At 22.8% G+C, this 26,266-nt stretch overlaps 8 protein-coding genes across 8 annotated transcripts; 4 read left to right on the top strand and 4 right to left on the bottom strand. All coding sequences in view use genetic code 6, as the record gives it.

The window, feature by feature from the left end:
- Positions 1-304: 304 nt before the first annotated feature.
- TTHERM_00338200 (aldo/keto reductase family oxidoreductase) lies at positions 305-1,348 on the bottom strand (the record flags this gene model as incomplete). The annotated part of the gene is made up of 1 exon (XM_001017584.3): positions 305-1,348. The coding sequence occupies one exon, from the start codon at positions 1,346-1,348 to the stop codon at positions 305-307; it is 1,044 nt and encodes a 347-aa protein (XP_001017584.1).
- Positions 1,349-2,388: 1,040 nt separating this feature from the next.
- Positions 2,389-2,969, top strand: TTHERM_000338199 (hypothetical protein; the record flags this gene model as incomplete). Its single annotated transcript, XM_012797979.1, has 2 exons — positions 2,389-2,509; positions 2,563-2,969. 2 exons carry the CDS (start codon positions 2,389-2,391, stop codon positions 2,967-2,969), a joined length of 528 nt encoding a protein of 175 aa, XP_012653433.1.
- Positions 2,970-3,919: 950 nt separating this feature from the next.
- On the bottom strand, positions 3,920-8,258 carry TTHERM_00338180 (ubiquitin carboxyl-terminal hydrolase; the record flags this gene model as incomplete). Its single annotated transcript, XM_001017583.2, has 3 exons — positions 7,638-8,258; positions 6,697-7,533; positions 3,920-6,643 (listed from the first exon to the last, which is right to left on the bottom strand). Exons 1-3 carry the CDS (start codon positions 8,139-8,141, stop codon positions 3,920-3,922), a joined length of 4,065 nt encoding a protein of 1,354 aa, XP_001017583.1. The 5' UTR covers positions 8,142-8,258.
- Positions 8,259-10,217: 1,959 nt separating this feature from the next.
- TTHERM_00338170 (WD domain, G-beta repeat protein) lies at positions 10,218-13,800 on the bottom strand (the record flags this gene model as incomplete). Its single annotated transcript, XM_001017582.2, has 9 exons — positions 13,468-13,800; positions 13,218-13,336; positions 12,839-13,111; positions 11,521-12,460; positions 10,811-11,433; positions 10,671-10,750; positions 10,467-10,615; positions 10,329-10,401; positions 10,218-10,267 (listed from the first exon to the last, which is right to left on the bottom strand). The coding sequence occupies exons 1-9, from the start codon at positions 13,582-13,584 to the stop codon at positions 10,218-10,220; spliced, it is 2,424 nt and encodes an 807-aa protein (XP_001017582.2). The 5' UTR covers positions 13,585-13,800.
- A 1,012-nt stretch (positions 13,801-14,812) lies between these two features.
- Positions 14,813-15,934, top strand: TTHERM_00338160 (PD-(D/E)XK nuclease family transposase; the record flags this gene model as incomplete). Its single annotated transcript, XM_001017581.3, has 1 exon — positions 14,813-15,934. The coding sequence occupies exon 1, from the start codon at positions 14,834-14,836 to the stop codon at positions 15,932-15,934; it is 1,101 nt and encodes a 366-aa protein (XP_001017581.1). The 5' UTR covers positions 14,813-14,833.
- A 1,390-nt stretch (positions 15,935-17,324) lies between these two features.
- TTHERM_00338150 (hypothetical protein) lies at positions 17,325-17,891 on the top strand (the record flags this gene model as incomplete). Its single annotated transcript, XM_001017580.2, has 1 exon — positions 17,325-17,891. The coding sequence occupies exon 1, from the start codon at positions 17,364-17,366 to the stop codon at positions 17,889-17,891; it is 528 nt and encodes a 175-aa protein (XP_001017580.1). The 5' UTR covers positions 17,325-17,363.
- A 1,103-nt stretch (positions 17,892-18,994) lies between these two features.
- On the bottom strand, positions 18,995-21,697 carry TTHERM_00338140 (transmembrane protein, putative; the record flags this gene model as incomplete). The annotated part of the gene is made up of 1 exon (XM_001017579.2): positions 18,995-21,697. One exon carries the CDS (start codon positions 21,695-21,697, stop codon positions 18,995-18,997), a length of 2,703 nt encoding a protein of 900 aa, XP_001017579.2.
- Positions 21,698-24,172: 2,475 nt separating this feature from the next.
- TTHERM_00338110 (tumor suppressor mitostatin protein) lies at positions 24,173-26,186 on the top strand (the record flags this gene model as incomplete). Its single annotated transcript, XM_001017577.2, has 6 exons — positions 24,173-24,574; positions 24,709-24,819; positions 24,968-25,086; positions 25,281-25,628; positions 25,681-25,867; positions 25,917-26,186. Exons 1-6 carry the CDS (start codon positions 24,266-24,268, stop codon positions 26,184-26,186), a joined length of 1,344 nt encoding a protein of 447 aa, XP_001017577.1. The 5' UTR covers positions 24,173-24,265.
- Positions 26,187-26,266: the final 80 nt, after the last annotated feature.

The following is a 26,266-nucleotide window of genomic DNA, read 5'->3' as shown; positions in this document are numbered from 1 at the left end:
GCTAATTGTATCTTATTAAAATAATTAAATATCAACTCAATTCTTATATTAAAGTCCTGTTATTGAGATTAGAAAGCAAACAAATATATTAATAAAAATCACAAAAAATAAAAGAAGATACCATAAAATTAACAATTAATTTGAAAGCAGTCATTATAAACTAAATGCCAATAAATTGCACCTTAATTTTTATAATTTAGAGTTTTTTTTAGATTAATTCATTTTATAGAATACTTGATTGATTAATAAAAATATGAACTTATTACAAATAAATTATTTTCGAATTTAAACATTTTTAAATTGATCATCTTCTAGGATTTAAGGGAACCCAAGTTTTAAAGTTAAGACCATGGTCAGGTCTGTTACTGAGTAAAGCTTCAATTCTAGCAAAAATCTCAGGGGTTAAGGTCTTGTAGACTTGAACTGATTTAACAACATCTTCTAACTGTTCAGGAGAAGAACAACCAGTGATGGCAGTAGAGACATCCTTATTAGCAATAACCCAGGCCATAGCAAGCTAGGCTTAGGTAATATTTAATTCTTTAGCAATTTCAGCAAGTCCTGTAAGGATCTTTACTAACTTGTCCTTTTTGTCATCTGCAAAGTATGAATCCCATACTCTCTTTAAATAAGGATTTTCATTGAAAGTGTCCCAACGAGCACCTGATGGAATACCACCTTGGTTGTATTTTCCTGTCAAGATACCACCACAGAGAGGACTCCAAACAGTAGAACCTAATTTATAGATATCAAAGAGACGACCATAATCCTTTTCGAATGATTCTCTGACAAACATGTTGTATTGAGGTTGTTCAACAACAGGCTTAATCAAGTTTTTAGCTTCACAGATTTCTCTAGCTTCAAAAATGTTAGCAGCAGACCATTCAGAGGTACCCCAGTAATGGACAAGACCTTCTTAAATTAATTCAGTAAAAGCTCTAGCAACTTCTTCAAGAGGAGTTTCATGATCAAAACGATGGCAGAAAACAACGTCGACGTAAGAAAGTTATAATCTCTCTAAGGAGGCCTTAATACCTTGCTTAATATGTTTTCTATTTAATCCAAGGTTGTTTAAAGATCCAGTAGGTTTGCCCCAGAAAATCTTAGTAGAGACAACATAGTCTTCACGAGGAACGTTCAATTCCTTTAAAGCAATACCCATTTGTCTTTCACCTTCACCTTATCCATAACCTTCAGCGGTATCAAAATAGTTAATACCTAAGTCCCAGGCTTTCTTAACATGAAGATTGGTACGTTGTTACCAATCAGGTCTATCGCTGTTAAGCCAGTTTCCAAAGCTAACTACGGATACCTTCAAACCAGTGTTACCTAAAAGTCTATATTCCATGATTTTATATTTCTTTTTATTAAGAGTTCAAAACTTTTACTTTAAATCAATTTTTGTTTTAATTTATTAATTAATTTATTTATTAAAAATATCTTTTTTCAATTTAAAGGCAAAAACCAAACAGAAATATACTTATAAAGATTGATTGAATAATGTAAGGATTTTCCAATCGAACATTTAAAGAATATTTCTACAAAATATCAGAAATGCTTTATATTTAGTAACTTAAAAATTTTTAGCTTTTATTGACATGGGGGATTACTTATGATATATTAAATACAATTTAGACAAATGTTGCATTAAGATTTATTATATATATTTCATATTATTTTCTTAAAATTTATGTATGATATTTCATTCGTTCTTAATTAAATTATACTTTTCTTTTGAAACAAATTTGTATTTTATAGTAATGTGATTTCCAAATTAAATAATTAGTAGAGCTTTTCGATATTTAATTTTTTGTATATTGATTAATATCAATATTTTAGATATAGTATATCGAGCTTAGATATATAAAAAATTTGATATTATTATTATTACAAAAATTAATTATAAAATAATAAAAATAATTTTCGATTAATCGATTTATTAAAAACTTAATATCTAATTTAGGATTATTGGAAAATTAATATAAATAATAATTAGTATTTAGCAAAATTAAAGACTCATTTAATTTTTTTAAACAAATGATATAATTTTGGATCATTGTTTGTTTGGTTTAACAAAATTTATTTTAAAAAAAATTAAAATTGTATTATTCATTACTTTTAGTTTTAATTTCGATTATATTATAAATGCACTATTGCTAAGCTAAGTTGAATGAATTTAATTTATCATAAAAGCAAATATTATTTAGATTATTTTTATTTATTTAACCCTTTTAATATCTTTTCATAAAATAAACAAATAAATAACAAGCACATAATTTTTTAATTTAGAATTATTGAAAATAGGTTTTTATAATTAAATTAATTAATAAATAGGTATCTGTTTTTATTACAAAAAAAATAAAAAGTATTTATAATTTCTGTTATTTAATGGGCTGCTGCTAAACACTTGATCCAAGGCCTCCATATAGTTATATTTAGTAACCTTAATTGTAGTTTTAATAGGTAAAAGAAAAAAGATAGCAAATAGTTGTTGAGCCTACATTTATTTGTAATAATTTTTTATTAATAATGCGTTATTTAATGATATTAATTTAACTAAAGCATCAACTAATGTTGCTCAAACAAAGCAAAAAGATATCAGATTAGAAAGACTTCTTTAAGAATAATCTTTTGTTGAGGATTATAGGTGCGATTTTATTATTAACTATCTCGTAATTGATAATATCGAGCAATACCACTCTGTCAGAGGAGATCTTTACTTATTTGATAGAATTTTATATTTTTATTGTCCTGCATAAACATAAGTGCATCCCTATGGCGAATTCATAAGATATATGGAAAAGGATTAAATCAAACTAATTATCAGATAAACAAACGACACATTTAGATTTATTTTAAAAAACGACCAAGAGTTTATGTTTAAAGTTTGTAAACAGAGCGATTTATTTGCAATTACAGAAAGATTAGTATAAATAGCTAAATAATTAGGGCTAGTGTCCTAATTATGAATAAAAATTTATAAAATGTTATTTTTATTTATCTATCTTTATTCTATAAAATATATTTCTTGTATTTCTCTAAATAAATAGGTATTTTCTTCATATCAAACATTTTAATATAAATTTAAAAAAATAAAATAAAATAAAAAAAAATCTGATGAAGGCGAGATTCGAACTCGCGCCCTTTCGGAATAGAGCCTTAATCTACCGCCTTAGACCGCTCGGCCACTTCATCTTAAGTGAAATATAAGTTTTATAACAAAATGATAATCATAAAAGTCACTGACATAAATTTCTTATTTCATAATTTGAAATTTATTATAAATTTAAAGGACTAAAATTAAAAATTACATTATCTATCTATATTTCTACTAATTTATTTATTTAATTAGTTAATTATTGTAATTTTATTTTTTTATTAAATTTGATTAGATTTAATTTAACTTATTATTTGATTGATTTAATAAACATAAATGAGCTTCAAAAGATTTAAATAAAACTTTAAAATATTGAATTTACTTTATTAAATAGAATAATTAATATTCTTTTAAGAGAGTATGTATAAAATATATACTATTTTATTTTACTAATTAGATAAATTTAATGTAAAGCTAGTATTTCCAAAAATTTTTAAATTAGCAAGACACTACAGATATGTAAATGAAACAATACTAATCGGTTAAAATAAAATGGGTTATCTATATTCATTACATAATTTGGTATTTTTCTAATATTTGTTTTTAACCTTTTATCCTGCATAAAATAAAATAAAAATTATTACATAAATTATTTATTTATATTATGATAGCATAATAATAAATTTAATTTTTTGTTTATGATAAACGAAAAAATAGAATAAAAGCGATTGATATGATATTATTAATTGAAATATTAGAATTTATACATACAAATAAATTATATTTTTAAAGATTAATTTGTTAATTTTTAATACATAAGTTTCATTTTCTTAATCTATAAAATAAAATATAAGCATTTTTATTATTTAAAACTTTTTCTGATTCCACAATTGATATATTATCATCATCAAAGCTATACCATATTTTATCGTATTTGCATTATGCAATATAATGTCCATTTTCAGTTGTTCCTTCATGGATAATTAAGCCATACAAATCATAAACTATATCACCATTAAATTTACTTGATGGTATTGAAGGAGATACCTAAGTGTCTGCATAACTTTAAAGGGAAAAACCGTATTCAGGGAATATTACTTACTAGTAATTCTTTTCTTTTGATCCGTCCTAGATATTTGTTTTAAATCTTTTGATCTAAATAATCAAATTGTTTGGGGCATATTTTATGCTTAATTTTTTGAAAGCTTGTTGCTATTTTTAGCATTTAGAACAATACCATGCATTTTCTTTTGAAAGCTACTCTTTTTATGAAAATTCTTCAAGACAATATTACAAATTAGGTAAGTTTTGCTTTTTGGCTTATGAGTTTGCTTAGTTTTAATCAATGATGGACTTATAAAGTGTTTTTGGTGGCTATTCTTTTTACCAAAATAATTCAAGCTCAAGTAGATCTCTGTAATTTTATAACAATTAAGAGAATGTTCTTTGATTTTCAAAAGGCAAAGTACAATTTTAACAATTTTATTTGCCACAGAAGTAACACTTAAATACTCCTCCTATTCTACTCTTTTTTGACTTTATGTTAACACTAAATGGTAACTTAGTTAAGAGTTCACTAAAATCTTCTTTCTAAATTACTGTTTTACTCTTATTTGGTTTATTATTTTAGTTTACAGCTAAATTTTAATTGGATGTAGATTCTTCTTATTAATTTTAGTTTTCTACTTTTATCTCAGATTGTTATTATTATTTTTCAATTAATTATTTGCTAGAAGTCAATGACTTTTTCTCTTATTCAGGTTCTGTAATATTTCTGGGTTAATCTTCATCGCCCCAAGTTGCAAATGGATTCACAATATTTTATTGTTATTATTATTTTGATTAAGGCTTTGCTTATTATTATCCATTTAGTATTGTTTTTTAGTTAGATTAACCATTTTAGTTTGCAAAATTTCCATTATTATTGTTGTTCTATTTTTAATTTTCTGAAGCTTTATTTTAGTTATTTTTACTATTATTTTACTAATTCAAATTTTAAGTTTTACTTAAAGTATTTTATTCTTAAACAACTTCTTTATTGTTCTACTTTGAGTTTTTTCCTTTCTTATGTTGAGTAACTTATGTGAAGTCATCTTCATCACTCTTACCTTATTATTGATTTACCTATTTAGCAGCAGAAGGTAATACTTAAGGTTTTTGTTATACAGGTGTAGGAGCTGCTTTTTTTGGTGCTACATAAATTTCAGAGTCCCAGCCCCATCCTCCATCGTTTGAAGCAGTACTTTAAGCTGATTAAATTGAATTACTTGATGCTTAAGTTAATGCTTGTGAGGAGGTTTAAGATTATTGAGCTTATAATGCTTGTGGCTATTATTTTTTTTCAGGTTATTTAGGTAGCTATTAATTTTGAGTTGGCTAAGTTAGTTGTTGTTCATTTTTTTAATTAGTTTACTATTTTTGTGTAGATTTTTACTATTAATTTTATTTTTTTGGAAGGATTGTTGGTATTTCGAAGTCGCCCCATCCATCATTGATACTAATTTAATTTTGTTGGATTTATTACTACTACTATTTAGGAGGTGATTATTTCTGGTTGCTACTTGAACCATTATTTTGCTATTGGATTTATTGTTTTTAATCAATTTAATCTTTGGTATTGGATGCTCCATTCCATTTTGCATCCTCTTTCTTTCTCTACTCTTCTAGATCATTTAGAGAAGTTGATTTTGTATTTTGCTGCTCATTGTCTTGTTCGGTTTCTAATTAGATTTCTTTGTATTCAGCGAATGAATCTTTAACTAATTAGTAAGCCTCAGGATAAATTTCGCTTAGACCTGAAAATATTTGCTTGTATATAGATGACATATTTTACTATCTCTCTACTATGATTACTCTAGGTGCTGAAAAAGTAGTTTTCTCATCTACTTGCATAATTCCAATTTAAGTTTTACCCATCCTTGAGTAATCCATCTTAATCAATTTATGTTTTAAAGGATCAAAAGTAGAAAGATCGTAGCTTACTTCATAAAAAAGAAGCGACTTGTTTTTTCCTTCCAATTCCGTCTCTAGATCTTCTACATTCTTCTATAATTATTCTGATTTGATGTATGCTTACTAAATTGACTCACCATTATAAGTGCAAACAACAATATTGTTTTTATATTCAATTTAGTTTTCTTGGCAAACAAATAATATAAGATCAAGAATGGTAGTTTTACCAGTTGTATAAGATGTTTTAGTATGTATTACATCAAGAGCTATATTTTCTTTTATTAAATTAACCATAATTTGCTTTACAATAGGCTTTTATTTTATAGGAAGAGAAAGTATAGTAAAAGGATCATAGCTTAAAGAAGTATTTTAGCACTCAGGACATTCAATGCTACTTTCGTATAATCCCAAAAAGCTCTCAATTAGTGCTTTATTATATCCTTATTTTACACAATAACTCCAAAATTAATCAGGCTTACTTAAATTAATATCTTATTTAGCACCTTCAATGTTGTCTTTTTGACACTCTTCGTTGATGGCATCAAATAAACATGTTATAAACTCAGCTGCATCGTGCTAATAATTTCCTGAAAACTATTATAAGTTAAAAAATCTAATGTTAGAAATAAAAATAAAAAACTAATTACCATTTAATTAATTTGCCCTAATTGTGTTTTGAAGCTCCAAGGCTCTATTGATTCTTCGTTCAGCATTGTCATTTCTTTTAATAACTTAGAAAATTTCTATAGCAGCTTGCATTTTTTATTTGGTGTTGAATTTATTTCATTCATTGTAAATTTCTAAGAGAACTCTGAAGTTATATAGATATTTTGCAAAGCAGCAGCAAGGTAGCAAGTATTACCAATATTTTTTAAGCCTGCTTTACCCGAGATTTCTAAGGGAAGAGAATTCATCTCTTCATCACTTTCTGAGTCAGCTGCGACATCACAAGTATGAGAGTGAAAATCTTAATCTTTATACTTACAATTCTAGCTGCAGTAAGCCACTTACTTACAAACACATCTAACACTTAATTCTAAAATTTTAGTGCAGTACTCACAAACTCCTTAAAACTTACCATTAGCTATCTATGACTAGCTAGATTAAATGAGTTAAAAGTTACCTCTGATTGGTAACTCAATAATTAAGCAATAGTGATTCTTAATAATATCTTGCAAAACTAGATGTCCGCCAATCTGCTATTCTACTAACTCTCGTGCTCTTATTTAGTACTGCTTTTACTTAACTTATTTACCTGTTTAGAGCTATATTTCTTCCTTTTTTTAACTTGCATCGAATCTCCAAACCCTAACTTTATCAACATTAAACTATCTTTTCATTAAGTCTTTTAACTAACTCAAAGTGTAGAAAGAAGGAAGTTAGCATCTCTTAAAATTTAATGGGTTTTAGCCATTTTTAAGTTATAAATCACTCAACTAACCTATCTTTTGCACTAACTCATCATTATAAACCACTATTTCAGGCTATTATTTATAAAATAGTTTTTAGCTTAAAACAATTCTTATTTTAAATCTAAAATTATATCCAAACTAAGCTATTTTTTAAGTTTAATTTTAAATAATCTTACTTGCAGGAGTTAAACATTTTAGATGATTCTGTGCTAATAATGGAAAACAGGTCTTGAAATCTCGAATCCTCCTGGGTATCTTGAAGAGAAAAACTTCCAAGTTTCTTCATCTACAATTTTGAAGGTATTCAAATTTTAGTCTTGCTTTAAAAGAATATTTAGGAACTTGCTTTCTTATACTATCTTTTCATCAAATTTGAATAATGAAATATTTAATGTTTGATCAGCTTACTATGAAATAAACTCTTCATTTATCAATCTATTTGGCTTAATCAAAGCAAATTTTTCTGATTCAGGTTCTAAATCTGCTATTACCTCTAAGTATCCTACATACTCGCACCATTAATTAAACCAATTTCTTGATATCAAATAGCATATTTTGATATCTAATTATTTTCTAAATTTTTAATCAGATTAAATAATTAATTTATGTGCTTTTTGTGCTTCATCAATGAGCAGATCTCTCTGCTAATCTTGAGATGTTTTCTGTGATTACTAGGACATAGTATCTAATAAAAATCTATTTACTAAACTAATATAAATAATTATGCTTATGAAATTTCTTTGAACTTTACTAATTTAGTTAAAAATAAAATAGTTAGTTTCTTCCTACGATATATTAAATAAATATATTTAATAAGAAAATGCAAATTAATTTAAGCGAATATAGAATTACAAAAATCAAAATCTTAGAAAGTTTAATCTTTTTGATAAAAAGTGTCTTCAAGCATAATAAGAATTAATTATTAAATTTTTGATATTGATCTTAAATTTATCTTTAAGATATCTAAAGAATTTAAATTATTTTTGTGTAAGACAAGTTCAATATCTTATAAAATGATAGATAGACACATTACTATTTTGCAATAGAAAAAAAATATCAAAGCAACTTATTAAGCAAAATTAAACAATTTAAAACAAATATCAACCTCACTATTTTAAAATTAATATATATTTATGCTGAGTATCATCATCTATTTTGTTCTTTTAGAGTTTTATAATTTTCTTTAAGAAAACTAAATCACTGTTTATAGCAAATATTTATAAAAATTTTTAATAGAATAATAAGAAATTTAAGCTCTTTATTTCACTAAAATTAAACTAAAAATCTCTATAATTATAAGCATAATTTTTATAAAATGATTTTTACAGAATGTATTATTAAATATTAATAAAAAAATTTAAATTAATCAATATTTATTTTCAAAATAAATTTTTATTAGTAAAAAACAGGTAAAAATAAAGTAAATTAAAAACATAATTCATTTTTATTTACATTTTTTATTAGCTTACATAACATAAAGACATAATTAAAAATGATTAAGATAATAAATCCAAAAAGAAGATCAAGTTGATCATGACAAATATCAAAGTAATAAAATTTAGAATAATGTAAATAGCTACATGTTTAAAAGCAGTTTAATTTTTAAAAATATTTTGGATTTATTCATTTTAGATGATCAATTTTTATTATTAGTTTTTCTGGATTATAAATGAACTTATTATGCACAATATTCTTTAAATAAAATTAATATTTAGTTAAAAATATTAATTAAAAGATAAATATTTTATGAAAGAACTATAAAATAAAAGAAATTTGATTTTTAACTCAGTAAATAATTTTTTATTTTAAAGATAGTCAGAAGAAAAAAATTCATACTATTTAAATTTAATCTAATTGTTTATTTATTTTTTAAAAAAAATATAATTAATTCTTCATTAAATGAAATAAATTATTTGAATAATTTAACCACAAATTAATTAAATGAATGGAAAAGGTATTTATTTAGGATAAAAAATTAAAATTTTGTAGACTGGTTGATGAAATAAATATTTCCGTATTATATGTATGTATAACAAATAAATTTACAAGAAATAAAGATTAATTTAATAGCTATATTAAATAGGCACAGAAATTCTTTGCAAATCTTTCGATTCTAAATATATAAATTTATATATTTTTCATAAAGAATGTTTTGTAGCCTAATCCTAAAATTAGGTTTCATGTGTATGAGTTTATATATTTATATCATATATTTGTATTTATAAAGGATGCTGATTAAGATTATTCTTAACAAAAAACTGATGTACAATTCAATGATAGTTGAGTCATTGATTGCCAGATAGATGGATAAATATAAAAAGGAAGCCAAAAATTGTAAAAGCTTTACAAATTGTAAAGTTTGTTTCTTTCAAAATTATTATTATTATTAAAGTTTTTGTTGTATTTTTATATAGGTTTTTATTTATTTATGTAAGCATAGTTATAGCTTTAGCTCTAATTGTATTAATTAGTTTTTTTTCCTTTATTCTTATGAAAAGCAAATGTAAAATTAAATAATTTTAATTTACTTCTAGTATCAGATGTAGGAAATAACACTAAATGACACAATTAGATTTATGATTGTATATTTTTAAGATGCAATCAATAAGATTTAGCTTTGGTAATGTGAGGTGTAGTTAGGTTAGGTTAGTAGTTCTGATCACATATTTAGTAATTATTTAAGATTAAAACTATTTTTAGTTGTTTGTTTTTTCTTTTTTTTAGATTAATTATTCTATTTTTGATAACTTTTTATCTCAAATCATGTCTTGTTAATGGAAAATTTTAACTAAACCATCTGCTCCGCCTTTATTATTTATTTATTAAAAAATTATTTTTTTATGTAAACATTTTCAAATAAAAAATACCTGTTGCTATTAGAGGTTACTTTTAATGGTACATCACAGTATGAGCAGACTCATCGTATTTTCTTTTATGCACCTTTTTTTGGTAAATTTAATAATTTTAATAAAATAAAAAGAACGTAGCTTTATTTATTTATTTACAGGTATATCATGAATGCATTAGTATTTACGAATATCCCATGTTCTCATGCTTCCGTCATGACCAACAGATGACATGTAAAACTGATTAGGATGAACAGAGAGCCCAGTTACTGCATCAGTGTGACCTATCAAATTCTTTATCAAAGAATCTTTTTTTTAAGTGAAAATTTTAATATTTTTGAATGGAATTGTGCTTTATTTTACTTGATTTAAGGTCAAAGAACCTTATTTGCCTATCTTCATGACCAGATATTGCACAGTTAATACCTTCATGACAAATTACTCTAATGTATAACAAATTTTATATGATTAATTTAAATTAGTATATTTATTGTTATATTTACTTATTGACTTAAGCTGATAAATTTTAATTTTCTTAATTATATTTAATAATAGAAGATATTTTGCTGTTTTCGATATTAAAGCAAACCAAGTTATTGCTTTAAGCCCAACCACTTAGAATTTAACTTCTTTAATGATCCCAAGACACTGAAGTAGGAATGTCTTAGAATTAGCCTGGCTTGTAAGTTAAGTATGAAATCAAATCTCCCTATTATAAACTAATTAAATTGGTGCCATCAACCGTTACGAATGTCTTCCATAATTTGATGTAACCATCTGCTCCTGAGCTGAGCAATATTGGTTAAAATGGGTGATGATTTAAGTCCCATATTGTCTCATGATGAGCCTACCATTCTCCTACACTAACATTTTTACCTTCGGATGGACCCAAAGCATCGATTTCTTCTGGTAATGGCAAATTCCAAGCTTTTATCACACCATCTATACCTGCTGAGAAAATAAAATTGTAACACTAGTAGTTGATAGTAGAATCAACTTATTATTGGTTTCCTGTTAAGGCAAAGATTTATCCAGTGTGGCCTCTAATTGTGTAATAAGGTTGTAAGAAAGAGTTTTCGTGGCTATCTTTAAACTATCTAATATCCCAAAGTTTTATTAAGCAATCCTAGTTTTAAATAAAAATTTATTAATGAGCGAGTTAATAAAAAATGTGAAATTTATTCAGTAAAATTATATTTATTTATATATTTACTTCACTTGCTGTTACTAGTATGGGATCAACAGCTGTAAAGAAAAGTCCACGTACTCCGTCCAAGTGCGAACGAAGAGTGCATTTCGGATTCCAAATTTTTTTGCCTGTAATCATTTGATTTTCATTAGAAGAGTCACTCATTGTATGAGGAGATGTAGCGTTAGTAGTTATTATTGACTTAGTGCTATTCATAAAGGTATTAGAATTTTTAGCACTTAGAGGAATTGATTTTGTTATCGTATTATAATTTTAATTAGAAGAACTAATTGAATTATTTAAAAAATTAGGAATCATGTTGTTGCTGGTGTTAATGTGCAGATTATTTGTTTTAAGTTTTGATTTATTTTATGACAAATTTTATGAACTAGTTAGATCTTAGGATTATTGTATTATTTAACTGTTTGTCTAAGTTATCTGTTATTACTGTGGTTGCTGTTAAAGTTATTGAGACATTTAAAGAAGATTTAATGATTAAGATTAGTTGGGAGGAGTTGATTTAGACATATTTTCTTAAAGTCTAATCGAGCCTTACTACTGATGAGATCCATTATTAGCAGATTAAGGAGTGATTACAATATTTGATGAAGAAGATTAGCTGTGTTATGGAGTTTATTATTACTTATTAGAAGAAATAAAGCTGTTTTGAAGAGTTTAATTGATCTACATTTGCTAATTATTGTAGGCATTGATAAAATTATTTGAGTTAATCGAATTTACTGTTGTCTAATTATAGATATAAGTATTTTTTTGAGATCCAGTTGATTTTTTTTATTTTTTTTACTTTCCATTCTAATCAAATTCTCCCTACATCATCATAGAGTTTCCATTATTCACAGAATTATTCGCAGATTATGATTAGTGGTGCTGTTTTGTACCTAATTAATCACTGTTTAATATACTTTAAGAATCTTCTTGGTCACAAGCAACCTTTTGCAAAAACCTAAAAATTAAAATAGATTGTTCAAAATAAACTTTATTTATATATTTTAATTTATTTTTTAATGTGGAATATTATTTTCTCCTCTCAATCAAAACCCGTTTAAGAAAAACCCAAAGCTTAATCAATGTTCATTAAAAAGTTATTACTTATTTAAGCAAATCTAATATTTATTTTTGTAAGAAGTTTATAATACTTTTAATTAAAATTCTATTCTGCTTTTAAACAAACGAACGAACTATATAACTATTGATTCATTAAAAATAGTTAGAAGGTTCTCAAATATATCAAATTTTAATGTGAAATTTTTTATAATGCTTATTTGATGTTTTGTAAGAGAAGATAATATTATTCATTTTATAATCTAAAAATATATCATACTAGTGCACTAAACTTTTGCTAGTCATACCATCGAAAGTATTACTTAAACTCAATCCTTAGTTTACTTAACTTCCATTCTGATAAAATGACATTGAAGATGACCCACCTCCAACATGAAAACTCAATCCAGAAGCCTTCGCTTACTTTTGAAGCATAGAACTATTAACTGAAAAATCTTCATTTATTTTGACAAAATTTTACACTTGATCACTTTTTACTCTTTAGTGATTTCTTTATTTTACCTCCTTTGCATGCTATGCTGCCTACCTATTTCTAATATAATTTAAAAATTAATCCTTATCATTAAATATTCAATCTATATCTTTCAATTTTATTCCATTTTTTATTTTTAAAAGCTAATTTTAAAGCTTTTTTTTACATTTTTTAGTGAGGATTTTCGATTCCAAGTCTAACTTCTAGCTCAGAAATTCGTTAGCTCATTGTTTCATTAATTAATTTTAAATTTCCTACTTCTTATTCTAACTAGATTATCCTTACCTATTATAATTTTATTTAAATTTTGTTAGATGATATTCTATTGCTTTATTATAATTTTTCTAATCTTTAGAATTTCTCTTTTCTAAAAATTTAAACAAAATTTTGTAATGTTGTTGCCAATAATTATATACATTAAACTTTGCCTTTTCTTAATCAAATTAATCTTCCCGAGCCTTCATTATGCTCTGATGAATTTAAAGAAAATCTATAATTCCTTCCCATGTATAACCAAGAGGCGGCTATTACATCACTTGCTTTACAACGTTATTTTATTTATTTATTACTAAATATTTTCTTTCCAAACGAGTTAACTTTTTTGTTGTATTTATGTAAATAAATAAATGAATGAATGATTGATTGATTAATTCCTTTCTTAATTTACAATCTTTTTTATAATTTATTATTATTTCTTAGCTTTTTCTCTTAATTATCAAATGATTTTGTTTTTTAATATTAAACCTTAATTGTTATTCATAAATAATAATAGTTAATAAAGTTAAACAACTTCAGACTGAATATATGAAACAAATGATCTATAGATTGAGTAGGTAAGTGAATGAATGAATGACTAATATGATTTTTTCATTGATATAAATTAGTTGTATTTAATTAAATTTTTATCTTAGTTTCTGCATATTTAAAGTAAATTTATAATTATAAAAAATTAAAAACTAAAAACTAAATAATTTCATGTTCGATGAACATTTTGTAATATTAAATGACTTTATTCATAACGAGTTAGTTATTGTAATAATTTAAGCTAATTATATTAAGTTTATAATGAGGTAAAATATTCTTTTATCAAAAATTCTTTAAATTTGTATCTAAAAAGTTCTTTCTTAAAATATTTTAAGATTTACTAATTAAAAAAATTACTCTTTTTTTGTAAAACTTTTTTCATTTTATTAAAAAAGAAAAGTACAATAATTGAAATTTAATTATTTATTTCAGTGATGATTTGAATATTTAATTCAATTTAATAAAAAAACAAATTAATTTTTAGAAAAAGATATTTTATTTATTAGAAAGAGGGAAATTAATTTAGATTTAAATTGAATTTAACTTATATTTTAGGATTAACAAAATAAATTTTTTTTCTAAATATTTACTTTTTATATTTTAAAATAGTAAATAAGCTATTTCTTTCAATTTACTCACACAAATATTTTGTCTTTGTGTATTTTTTATTTATTATAATTTTTTTTCTAAATTTCTAAAAAAAATTATTACTTTTTATATTTTCAGACAGTAAATAATCTAATTCTTTTAATTTAATCACAAAAATCTTTTGTTTTTGTGTATTTTTTAATTACTTTTTTTGTTTTGTGTTAAATCATGAAAAGCATAGATATAGGAAGATAGCTAAACAAGTTAATAACAGATAAATAAATTTGAATATCAAATATTAGAGTGACTTTTTTATAATTTAAGAGTGGGGTTTAATTGTATTTGAAATAATAAAAATATATTATCATAAATTATAAATTACAAAGAAAAATGAGTTATAAAGAAAAGGCAAAAAAGAAACATTTTTTTGCTGATCCAAAAGAAGACTAAGCATTTAAGTTTCTCTTTTCAGATCAAGTACTTCTCAATGATTTTATTAATACCCTCCTAAATTTAGAAAATAACTAGAATAATAAATTTCAATTAACCAATTTTTAATAGTATGAACCAATTTATTAAAAAGAAAATAGACTAATTAAATGTATGGTTGATGTGTTATGTTCAGCAAAAAATATTAATGTAGGTTTAGAAATGTAAGGGTAAAATAAAAAAGAATTTAAAGCAAGGACTCAATATTATTCATCAAAATTATTAATAAATGATGTACATGATTATCATTATAATATGAAAAATACTTATATGATAATTCTTTCAAAGTTCGATGTTTATAATCAAAACACACCAGAACTAATATATTATGAGCTGGACACAGAACAAAGATTTGTTTAAACAAATAATTAAGTAGAAGAAAATTATTAGAAATTTAAATATATTAATTTAAATGCTTTCAAAAAACAAGAAAAACAGATGAGAGAACAAAATAATTAATAAAAAGAAAAAAATTAATTATATAAATAAATTTAAAGAAACGAAAATAATATATAAAAAAAAATAGATTGGCTAACTTTTTTTTGCTATTGCTCATACTAAACAAAAGTACCTGATAATATGTCTGAAATTATTTAAAGAGCTTACAATGCAATGGATATCACAGGAAATCCAAATGATTCTCTAGAAAAGAGGCTTTTCATAGAAACTTATTTACTCAGATAGGAGTAATATGATAATACTAACAAGAAAATTTAAAACTTGGAATAATCTTTGGTATAATCACTTTAGGCACTTTAGGAAAAAGAAATGAGAAATAAGATAAGGCAAAGAAAAATAATAAAATTATAAGTTATTCAATTAAAGCATTATATCTAGTAAAATAAGCTTTCTCAATAATTTATAAATGAAATGCTCGAAGAAATTAATTAAGAATAATTAGATTTAATTTAATAAGCTATAAAGGAAGATTAAAATATTGAAGATGAAACTCTTATTAATTATACTATGAAACTAATTAATAATGATAATAATATCTAATGAATAAAACTAAATTTACTATAAAATATATTTCTTATATTTAATTTAATATGTATTAATATATAAATGTTTTTGATTGTAAATTAAATGCTATTAATTAATTGAATTTATAATAATATAATTTTTGCATCTAATATTAAAAGATATTTACTTCTTATTTTATTTATTTATTTATTAATACTTATAAGTCATCATTAGATTAACATGATTACTATCAATTATGTATTACTCATTTTTAAAAATATATTTATTATTATAATCTTAACAATATTATATTTATTGACATTTTTAATTTAAAGATAGCATCGCTAAAATAATTAAATTTTTAAGCTAATGGTTCATATTTATTACAACATAAGCAAGTATCTAGTATCACTTCATATTTAATATTTTTAAAAATATAATATTATTTTAAAAGTATATTAAACATCTTAGTTAAATGTTTCTATTTAACATTAAAGTTTACTATTTATAAATTTAAGGGATAAATAAAGTATTGTGCTTTGATAATATGATTTTAGATTAATCATTAAATATAAAAATAAATTGTGTGACATCTTATCAAGTAGCATTGGTTTAAGTTAAAATATATTTAGATTTGCTTATTGGATGAGTTATATATTTTTTAATGATCTGACTACATTTTATTTATATTTTTAATATAAAATCCTTTATACATTCTCTTTTATATATCAGATTGTATATATTTTCTAAGATATTAAGCTATATAAGCTTGTAAAACGTATTTTAATCATTTAGTTTTGTTACACATATTTTAATGTTTAATCTTTTATAATTAAATATTTTAATTCTAAGCATTAATGCTATTTAAATAAACAGTTGTATTATTTTAATTAACTTATTGAAGTTGTATTAATTTTAACATTTACCTCATAATTCTCATTAGATCTATTTCTTATTTAATCACTAATTTTTTAAATTATTTATTATTTAAAATTAATCCATTAATTTTATTTTATAGCTTAAAGTCCTACTTCGATATTTAAGATTAATTTAGATAGAAAATTCCTCTTAAATAATGTGGTAAATAATAGAGTTAATAGATATATTTATTAAATACTGCATAAATTATTAGATTAAATACAAAAGATAAATTCATTTATTTAAAATGAATTCCACTTTATTTTATTAAATCAGAAATATTAACAAAAACAACAAACCTCAAATAGCTTTGTATTAAAAAATATCTGATACTATTTGTTTTATTTTATTTTATAAGATTTTAATTTTGAGAAATAGAATAAGTTTGTCATGCATTTATTTTTATTTAATTATAACCAAATTTATTATTTATTAATTGTAGATAATTGTAGATTTCTAGAAAGAATCAAATATCCATTTAATTTAATAAAAAATATCTGACTAAAACTTTTTAAATTATTAAATCTTTAAAACTGTTCAAATAAAAGAAATGTCATTCAAATAAGATACAAAGTAATAAGTTCGTGATAAAGAGTTCAGTTCAGCTCATTAGAAATTTGAGTACTGGATTAAAAATCCTGAAAGCCATACTTAAAATTTGTTCAATAAATAAGATGACTTTATACTAACAGATTAAGAAAAGATGATCGCTGGTGATATAATTAGAGAATATAATAAGAAGCTTGATGACTTCAAGAGATTTATTAATAGAGAATATCTATCCTTTGATTATAAAATCCATAAATGCATGTATAATCACTGTTACGATGATATATTTAAAAGCACTGCTTAAGTTAATTAATGTATTCATAAATGCCATCAAGGAATAGAAAAAGCTGATAAATTTGTAAACAAATAAATGGATGATTTTAATCTTGAGTTCAACACTTGTTTAGAAAAAGCTTAAAAACGTACCAAAGATATCATGAATGAGTCTTTTAAATGTTACGATGAAATGTTAAATAGATTTAATAATTTAAAAAGAATGATTAAAACAGAAATGGACTATTATTAATGAATAACTTAGTCAATGGAGGATGAATGAAAGGATATTTGTATCTATGTAGTATTTTACTTTTAAAAATTAATAAAATTGTTCAAAGCTAAAAATGATTAATTTATTAATAGCTCTTTATTTTAGATTTATTTGCAAATATGTTAGTTAATATTGTAGAAAATAAATATTTTATTAAATTTTTAGTTTAACATTAATTTTATCTCTTTTCTAATATTCCTAAGCCATGAAGTTTGCAAATTTAAAAAATAAAATCAAATAAGTATTATGGAGGCTCACACTATGATAAAATATTCCAATATTTAATTAATAAAAAATACCTAAACAATAAATCTTCAAAAGATTATTCGTTAAAAAACTTAATTTTAAATTATTTAAATAAAAAATAATACTTTGTTAGGTGAATCAATAACTTATTTAATTAGCTAATTTATCATTAGATATATGATATACACAATTTAAATTATTTGGAATAAAATATTTTGTAATATAAAATAATAATCAAAACAATAAAAAAAAACTAGAATTATCAATTTTATTTTTTTATTAACAAGTAAAAACTATTTAAATGACTTAAAAGATATATTAGATTGAGTTTATGTAGTTTTCCACTAATTTACAAAATATTTTTTTAATTAAACTAAATCTAAACACTTTTAATATTTTTCATTATTTGAGAATTGAGAAAAGCTCTTTGTTAGAGAAAAAATTTAATATAATTTAAAAAATGTTTAGTTTACTATTTTTTGCTAAAATCTAACTAAAATTGTTTATTTAATTTCATATTTTCATAAAATAGTTTTGTTTTTCTAATAAATAAAGACTAATAAAAAAAGTTTTTTCAAAAATTTAAAACTTGTTCTTAATCAAATTAATTTAATCTATTAATCAAAAAAATAAAATTAAAATCTAATTAATTCAAATGAAATGAAATGAATAGATAAGTTAGTTAATAAATTAGATTTATGATTTATTAACATAAAAGCATAAGATTTATATATATTTATATATAATATGAGATTAAGTTTATTTATAAGTGAGAAAGAGTAAATTTTTCAAGGTGTAGAGTTACATAACAAATTTGAATGTTATTTACAAGAATATTTTCAAGATACACTTTAGTGAATTTTTTTTAAATTGATTAGATTATCTTCGTTAAATAAATTTTATTTGGTTTTAAAATTATTGAAATCTAGAGCACTATTAAATTCAGAGAGGTTTCTTAATTCTTAAATATAATCTTGACTAGTCAATGAGTTATCGCCTAAATGCAAATTTTTATCCAACTATATAATTTCATTACGATTGTTGCTAAATATTTTAGAAGTTTATTTAGTTGATATAAATTGATTTTCAGTTGAATGAGACTAATAATTTAGAATATTATTGGCTAAAGTAATTTAATTGTTAGCTGATATATTTATATTGTGCTGTATTTAATTCTTAAGATTGCTGCCTAGAGTAATTTGCACATCTTTTTTTAGAATTTCAATATTTTTGTAAATCGTAAAAGAAACTATACATTCTTCACTTGTTCTCATCAACTTTAAATCGTCGAAAGGACCAATTTACTTTACTAATTTTCTTGTTGTTCTCAACCCAATTTTGAATTAATTGTAAATTTTGTAAAACTTAAGCATTAAATCGTTTCTTGTACTCAAGTATAAGCAATTAGGTTCTGAAAATAAAGAATTTTCTTGCTATAATTGGTTTTCTCTGAGAAATTAAGTGGAATTTGTAATTTTAATATTCAAATGATTTGGTTCTGATTGAGTGGAAGTAACTTCTATTTTTATAAATCTGTGATCATCAGAAGTGAAGTTATAATTATTATATTCGATAGCATTATAAATTAAATTGTTGATTATTTAAAACAATCTTCTTTCATCCTACTTTAAAATTAAATCCTTTTGCTCATCAAATGATGTTATTACTGTATGTGTAAAGTTAATTTTTTATCTTTTAAATTAATTTTTAAACTTTTATTAGATTCTTTTTAAAAAATCTTAAATAGAAATCTCACTGATGATGTATTCGGTCCTTTTTTTTTATCCAAATAAGTGCATTATATTCGAGAAATTTAGTTGAATTTCCTATATTTAGTCTTTCAAGTGTGTTAAAAATTCTTAAGGTTTCACTATGATACTATTGCTTAGCTTATTACTGTTGTTGCTTTTATCCTTGTTAATATTGTCAATGTTAAAAGCAGATTTAGTATGATCACCATTTTAAATTATATTGTTTTAAGCAATAGTATCATCAAAATTATTTTCAGACATGAAAATGTTTTTTGTATTTAGATTATTTTTGAAGTCTTTGTTTAAATGAGTAAGTGAAGGTATGTCATAGTTTGTAGTATTGTTATGGTATGATTGCTGTGTTTCAAATTAATTTTATTTTTAAGCTGGGGTGTGCTGGTTTTAATTTTCGTGTGGTGTATTAAAGGTACTTTATTTTTGTGTAAGTTATTAACTTTTTTAAAATGTAATCTTTTTGAATGATTCAAATGATGATAAAAATTAATCTATCATTTCATTTTAGGTAATTAATTTTTTGATGCTTTTTGTAATCGTACATCTGAACAAATATTTGAGAACTTTAAATTTTGTTTTTGAATTCGAGTATTTCTCTTTATAAGATTCATTCTCAAAACAAATAAGCGCATAATATCCTATCATCGTGAATGTGTAAATACGCAAACCAAACTTTTGTATTTCACTGTTTATTGATTTTTGATATTCTCCATTATAAGTTTAGTATCTATTATCATTATTTTAATTGATGAATGAATGACGCTGAGAGTTGAATCTATCTTTTTCTGCTTCGCTTTAAGAATTTTTTTGATTTTTGATTTTTAGCAAAATTTCTTCTTTGACCAATTACTTCAAAGTAAGCTGTTTTGCTTGACTGTGCACTACTTACTATTTTTATTAAGGGCTATTTGTCAAGCTCTATCTAAATGTTTAAGTAGGCTATTGTTGGTTAAATGTTGTCTAAGGTTTCAACGTAGGAGTTTGAAAGATATGTGGATCTGGTTAAGATAAGCTTTGAGATTACTTAACTTTATACTTTGAAAGGGTTCTTTATATTTGCATTTGCTATAAGCCACTAGTTTGAATTTTAGAATTATAGTATGGACTGTTCCCGTTAGTAAGCAACGTACTTTCGCTATTATGTGTGCTTGAAGTTTTAGTTTGAACTTCTAACTTCGTTTTTTCTAAAAAATCTTGTAAACTTTCATCGTCTATTATCCCTAAATTCTTTTATGTCATACAATTTGATGTTTCAAGTTTGACTCTTGAGAATTCTTCGTCATACTTAACAACTATCATATTTATAGGTAGTACATTCTAAATTATATTATTCCAAAAACTAATTCTCTGATTTGCTATATAAAACAATCGCTTTTCTTTTTCATCTTAATAAGTTTTGTTGAGGTAAAGCACCAAATTGCTTAAAATAATTACAGCTATTAGTGGCTTTTAATTTTTGCTATCTGATAGAGCAAGTCCTAAATAGAGAAATGTAGTGATCATCAAAATAGCTAATCTATATAAAAAACTATATCCTAGGACTAGGCCATATAATATAGCACCCAGATAGAAATATTGAAACTCAGCGCTATATTCCTGAGATTCATAATTCTATTAAGACATTACATTGTAAAATGTTACTGCAACCATTACTACTTAGTTAATTAAAAAAGCGTAATGGTGAAATCTAATCAGACGTTGAATTTTATTGCAAAGAATTAAGCAGAAAAGACTTAAATTAACTAAGAAATCAATAGTAAATTCAATAGCAGTCATACCCTATATAATGTGCGTTATAAAATTTAATATGAAGCCTATCTGAAAAATCAAGGCTATTAAATAGACTTAATGTCTAAGAAGCTCTTTTTCCTTTGCTTAATATGATTGCTCAATAGCACTATCATTAATCCGCAAAGTAAATTTATTGATTTTTTAATATAACTGTTTATGAGATTCATCATCTTAGTCCTCATTAGACTATTTACTTTTCATCTATTAAATATTTTGTTATTACTTTAAGTTCTAAAAAGTTAAATTAAATTAATAATTTGTTTATTAATCACTTATTTTTATGTAAAAATTTCAAGGCTAATATTTCAATTTACTTTAGTTTAATAGAATTTCCCAACAAAGATTTCCTGTATGAATTTTTATGTTTTGCTAATTAATCAAGTAAATAGCGATGGTAAATTTTGATATTTACTCTTCTTCATTAGACTAGATTACATTAGCTAAAAATAAAAATACATTTAAAAAAGACTTGGATTATTTTTTATCTATCTATTTACACAGCAATTATAAATTTTCAATTAAGATTAATAATCGCTTATAAACAAATTCTCAATTTTTATCTAGATATTTTATAATGAAAGATTTTTTTTTATATGGTTTGATTAGTATTTATATTTTCTTCAAAAAATTTGGATTTCTTAAATATCTTTTATTCAAATTACATTCTGGGTTTATGTTACACATCAAAATAGATTAATTTACTTGAAGTTTTTGATGAAAAAAAACAACCTTAGATTTTTAATCTTACTATTTATTTACTAAAAATCTTAAATATGATTTTCAGTTATTAAGTTTTTAAAAATTTAAAAAAAAATATTTTAAATAATTTCGTTTTTTGATAATATTTAAAAGATTTTTATTATCTGGTGAAAGTTAATTTTGAATCAATCAATGAAATTTTTTTACAATTTATTACTTCAGTAAATTAAATCTGAAATTTAATTTATGCATTAAAATTGATTATGCTCTATTTAAATAAATTTAATTTAAGATAAAAAATGGCAACCAAGGTGGGACTCGAACCCACAACCTTCAGATTAGAAGTCTGCTGCGCTACCATTGCGCCACTCGGCTTTTCATATTTAATATAAAAAAAACACACAATTTTTATTTTTTTTTCAAAAAAAGTCTTCATTTAATTTGATGAATTTACATATTCTTAGAAAGTTTTTAAAAATATTTTTATAATAAATAATCTACAATTGTAATAATGACACAAAAAAAATAATTAAAATCTAATAAATTTATTTATTAAGGTATAAAATGAATATTCATTATAAATATAGAGAACATTTTGTTTTAAAATTATATTTAAACTTTAAATGTATGTTTTTGATTTTAACTGTAAATTAGGTACTTAAGATCTTTAAATTCTAATTTTCAAAGAATTTTAAAAGTATCTTTACGTTTTAAAATAATTTAGAAACCAAATTTTTATTAAAAATTATCACCCTAGATTATTTTCTAAAAAGCATAAACTTATCCAATAAAAGAGAGCTTAATCTTAAATTTGTATTTCTAATATTTAAAAAAAAATATATTATCCAAATTTAAAAATTGTTTATTCACAAAATTATCTAAAATTGTGGCTATTTAAATAAATTATAGAATTGTTATTTAAATCAATTTTTACTTTCGAATATTTAAGTTAAATTTAATATCAATAAATTCGAAATTAAATTGAAAAATATTAATTTATTAATTTGAATTTAATTTCTTTTTTAATCATTTTACATTTTTAGTTATTAAATTAAATATTTTATATTTTATCTTCAAGTAATTTCAGATTTCTTTTATTAAAATTCTAAATTAACATATTTTTATACTATATTCTTAAAGACTGTTTCATATCATCAAAAAATTTGTTGAAATAAAAAAATTATCTTCAATAAATAAATAATTATTAAGAAAGATAAAAATATATCTTAAAATTTTTTATTTCAAAAATTATAAAAATATGCTAATAAGATAATTTAATTTTTAAAGAGCACCTCAATAAATCAATAATTTATATATTAAGTTTGTATTTAATTTTAACTTAAAATATTTTACTAATTAAAATAATTAAATAAAGATAATGCTATAAAAAGAAACTGCTTAAAATATTATAAATATAAAGAGTTATTTTTGAATAATTATTTCTTTAAAAGAAAAAAAACAAATAAGTGGATATTATTTATATGGTAAATTATGCCTTCAGTTTTTGATATTAATAAACTAATAAAAAATTATAAATTTTTGTTCACTTTGTTTGTCTCTAGCCTACTATACATACATACATAGATGCATAAATTCATAGTCTAAACAATTTACAAGAATTTCAAACATTAGATACAAGAAATAAAGAAAAATAAATGTGTTATATGTTTATTAATATTTTGTATGAAGAAAAAACAATCTATACGCATACATATTGATGATAAAAAATCAAATAAATGAATAAACAAATAAATAAATAAATTGAATTCTTAAGTCATTAATTTTTTTGAAATTAATTATAATTCATTATAATATTAAGGAATAATTATTAAAAAGTTAATACAAAAAGATAAAATGTATCCTAAATAAACATAGACTAGCTATAAGCCATAGCAACACCCCGCTGTTACTCAGCGTTAATTTATTGCAAATGATACTTACTTCAATTAATAGCATTATTAAAGACATGAAATCGAAGATGCTCTTGCTAGAGAGCTTTAAAGAAGAAAACTTGATGATGAAGCCAAATAAAGAGAAATTTAAAAAATTTATGAAGAATCTGAAGAATTAAAATTGTTAAAAGAAAAGATTAGAATGGCCTAAGTTAACAAAGAAAGAACTCGTTAAATTGCTGAAAATTAATTAAGAAAGTTTTAAACCAAGGTAATTAAATGTGTTTACTTATTAGGCAATCTTAAGATGTATAATGAGTTTATATATAAGCTCATTTGAATCTTGTATAACTGCCAACATTATAAAATGAAGTGCATTTAAAAATTATTTTTTATCATAAATAGAAAGTAGAAGCAGAGCTTGAAGAAAATATTTTAAGAAAATGCGAAGAAGAAAAGCGTTACGAAGCTGAAAAGGAAAGAATTCTGAACGAGCAAAGAATGCAAGGAAGATTTGTAAATTTTTAGAAAAAGCTTTTACTTATTATCAAATAACAAAGCAAATTTATAATCTCCTCTTTTTCTTTTTGCAACTTTTGCTGAAAACAAGCTCTATCTATTAATTTCAATTCACTGATTAATTTATTTTCCAAAACAATCATAGGTTTTACAATAATAAATGCTTGAAAAGAGACAAGCTGCTGAAGAAGCTCATCAACAATACTTATTAGAAAAGGATTAAGTCAATGCTATAGTATAAAATATCATTAATGAAGATAAAATGTAACTAAAATTAATTCATTCTTTACACAAATCATATTATAAGAATGATAGATATATGGTTATTTTACTGATAATACATAGTCTACTGATTTATTTAAGCTATAGACTAAGTATAAGAAGTGAAAACCATAAAAAATTTTCAAATAAAATATTTTATTTAATGAACATATCTAAAAAAATACTTAATTTTAAAGGGCCTATGAATCAGACAAGCTTAAAAAGAAGAGAAATTATCAAGATATGGTTGAAGCTCTTTAAGAAAAAGCTGAAAGAAAAGCTTAAGAAAAGATTAATGAATAGCTTGAAAATGCTAAATACAAGAAATTCTTTGAACAAAAAGAACAAATGCAATAAGAAATCAAAAAGAAAAGAGAAGAGTTAGAAGCTCAAAAAGCCATCATTTTTGAAAGACTTAAAGCTGAAGAAGAAAGAAGAAGAAAGGAAAAAGAATTAATCGAAGATCTTAGAATGGAGTTATACAAAGAAGAATTTGAAGCTTAGGAACGTAGAAAAGATCGTGAAGAAAGAGAAAAGAGAGAAAGGTAAATTAAGATTTTTAGTAATTTAATATTAATCAATATAATATTTTAAAAGAACTAAATAAGAACTTTAAGAAGCTGAAAGACAACATAAATACGATAAAGAAAGGTAGCTTGCAGAAGAAAAAAGAATGGAACAATAATTCAGAGAAAAGATGATGGAGAAGTATGCCTAGGATGAAAAACTAGAATAATTATCTGCTCAAAGACGCAGAATGAAAGAAATTGATCATAAAAAAGAAGTAAAATAATTATTAAAATATGAAGATATATTAAATATTTTTTTTAAAGGTCGAAAGATTATGGCAAGAGAAACTAGAAATGTATAGAGAAGAAAGAGAAAGAGAATTAGAAGAAGCCAGAAAGAACGAAGAGTTAAAGAGCTATAAGGACGAGCTAATTAGATTAGAAAAAGAAAGATTACTTAGAGAATATTTAGACGAATTGGCTGGATTTATGCCAAAAGGTTTATTATAAACTAAGGAGGATACTAAATTCTTAAAAAATTAAAATCCATATGCTTAACGTACAGGATTTGCCAGCAATTTCAAAATTATGTGATTTTTATATATTTTTTATTACAAGTCATCTGCAAAAAATTTAATAAAAAAATCTCAAAATTGAAAAATTGAAAAATAAAT

Source organism: Tetrahymena thermophila (assembly GCF_000189635.1).
Source record: "Tetrahymena thermophila SB210 genomic scaffold scf_8254610, whole genome shotgun sequence".
NCBI lineage: Eukaryota > Ciliophora > Oligohymenophorea > Hymenostomatida > Tetrahymenidae > Tetrahymena > Tetrahymena thermophila.
This window is presented reverse-complemented; position numbering and strand designations above follow the sequence as displayed.